The 2,321-nt window shown below is 58.7% G+C and overlaps 1 protein-coding gene across 1 annotated transcript in view; it reads right to left on the bottom strand.

The window, feature by feature from the left end:
* Nucleotides 1-629: 629 nt before the first annotated feature.
* Ppapdc3 (phosphatidic acid phosphatase type 2 domain containing 3) overlaps nt 630-2,321 on the bottom strand; it is a 15,181-nt gene continuing 13,489 nt past the window's right edge. The window contains 1 exon segment of the mRNA XM_013021335.1: nt 630-1,710. Within this exon segment, the coding sequence (XP_012876789.1) occupies nt 1,346-1,710 (365 nt within the window). The 3' untranslated portion in view covers nt 630-1,345.

Genomic DNA, 2,321 nt, shown 5'->3' with positions numbered 1-2,321 from the left:
TCCTGGACTTTCCTGCCTGGGCTGGCTTTGAACCACGATCCTCAGATCTCAGCCTCCTGAGTAGCTAGGATTACAGGTGTGAGCCACCAGTGCCCAGCTATCAGTAAGCTGTGAGACCCTTATCTCCAATGAACCACCAGAAAACCGAAAGTGGCGCTGTGGTTCAAGTGGCAGAGTGCTAGCCTTGAGCTGAAGAGCTGAGGGACAGCGCCCAGGCCCAGAGTTCAGGCCCACGACTGACCAAAAAAGAAAAAAAAGAGTCTCCTAGATATTCCGGCCAAGGCTGGCTTTGAACCTTGATCCTCAGATCTCAGACTCCTGAGTAGCTAGGTTGACAGGTGTGAACCACCAGGGCCCAGCTCCGCGAGACTCTAATCTCCAATTAACCAACAAAAAGGCCAGAAGTAGAGCTGTGGCTCAAATAGTAAAGCACCAGCCTTGAGCAAAAAGCCAAGTGAGAGTATAAGGCCCTGAGTTCAAGTCCCAGTACCAGTACACACCCACCAAAACATCACACACACACACACACACACACACACACAAGATGGACTGGAGATGTGTCTCAGTCTAGACCACCTGTTACTAGCAAGAAAACAGAAACCACAAGAACCCCACATGGGACAGGGGGCTTTGCATACCCCTGTATTGTCACATGATATGGGGGATGCGCATGGACCTCTGAGGTCTCCAGGAGTCTGGCGGGGGGCGGGGCCAAAGCCACAGCCACGGCCCACACCTGGCTCCTTCCAGGCTGTGGGGGGCTGGTGGTGTTGGGCACAGCCAGCTGAAGCCCCAGGCTTTGGGGGACAAGGGTGGGGGGGTTCCCCGGGCCACAGTCCCCCTCCCCACACACAGAGTTTCAGGAATCAGCAGTTCCTGGGGTTCCGTGAGTCTAGGAAGCATGGAGCTACCCCAGAGGCTGAGCAGCAGGCCTTTACAGGACTTGTCAGAGCCCTTATGGCGCTCTCAGTCCTCACGAATGTCCACTGTGGAGGCAGAGGGTGCGGCGTTTCCCAAAGGCGCTGGGACTGCAAACCCGTCCCCGCGCCCCGGGCCCCAAGCCCCGGGCTGGGCCGGGTGGCGTCCGGCAGGCATGCTCTGGCCGGTTCAGTCTGAAGACGTTGGAGGTGGCGGAGGGCACGGCGTGCGGGCTTCGGGGCGCTTTGTGGGGAGCATGCTTCGGCAGGGACACAGCCACAAACGTGCCGGGGCCTCAGCCTCCTCCCGCCGCCGCCTCCATCATCTTGTTCTCGTCTGCCAAGGCCACGCAGAAGCAGCAGCCCTGGCGGGGAGGTTGAGTCAGGGCGGCCCAGCTCACAGGCTCCCCGCGTCCTGGCCGCGGGGCTCACCAGGCGGAGATGAGCATCTGGCAGGTGTTGGAGGACAGCCAGACCACCTCCACCAGGCGGAACTGGAAGTAGCCGATGATGAAGCCCGAGACGACGTCGGTGATGTGGTGGCGGCCGATCATGACGCGCGACAGGCCCACGCACAAGGCCCACAGCACCAGCAGGATGCGCAGGGGCACCGCCAGCACCAGGTGGCTCAGGAAGAACTTGGACAGCATGGCAGCTCGGCTGGCATGCCCTGCGGGGAAGGCGTACACGTCCATGGTCAGGTAGTCCAGGAGCCCTGGGCTCGTCTCGTACGGGCCGCGCCGTTTGATCAGCTTCTGCATGCCCGCCACAGTCATAATGTCCAGGAGCAGGGCTGTGAGTCGGGACAGAGGAAGGACGGTCAGCACTGCCACCCGGCCACCCTCTCAGTCCCTGGCCACCCCAGCCGTATCTAGCCAGCACGCACTATGCTCAGATGTGCTGACAGAATTCTACCGCAGGGCCTTTGCACCTACAGTGCCCACTATCGGCACAGCCCTTCCCTCCATGAACCGCAGCTGCCCAGCACACCTTCCCCATCCCCCTCACCCTGCCACACAGCCTTCCCCACAGCTGATACTGCTCTTTCTTTTTCTTTTCTTTCTTCCCTTTTCTCTTTCTGCCAGTCCTGAGGCTTGAACTCCATGCCTGGGTACTCACAGCCCTTAGTTTTTTTCACTTAAGGCTAGCACTCTACCACTTGAGCCACAGACCCACTTCTGGCTTTTTGGTTAATTGGAGATAAGAGTCTCAAGGAAGCCGGGTGCTGGTGGCTCACGCCTGTCATCCTAGCTACTCTGCAGGCTGAGATCTGAGTATCACAGTTTGAAACCAGCCCAGGCAGGAAAGTCCATGAGATTCTTATCTCCAATTAACTACTCAAAAAAAAAGCCGGAAGTGGCGCTGTGGCTCAAGGGGTAGAGCACTAGCCTTGAGCTGAAGAGC

This window comes from Dipodomys ordii, unplaced genomic scaffold, assembly GCF_000151885.1.
Source record: "Dipodomys ordii isolate 6190 unplaced genomic scaffold, Dord_2.0 Scaffold55, whole genome shotgun sequence".
Taxonomy (NCBI): Eukaryota; Metazoa; Chordata; class Mammalia; order Rodentia; family Heteromyidae; genus Dipodomys; species Dipodomys ordii.
The sequence above is the reverse complement of the archived record's forward strand: the minus strand, read 5'-3'. Positions and strand labels throughout refer to the sequence as shown.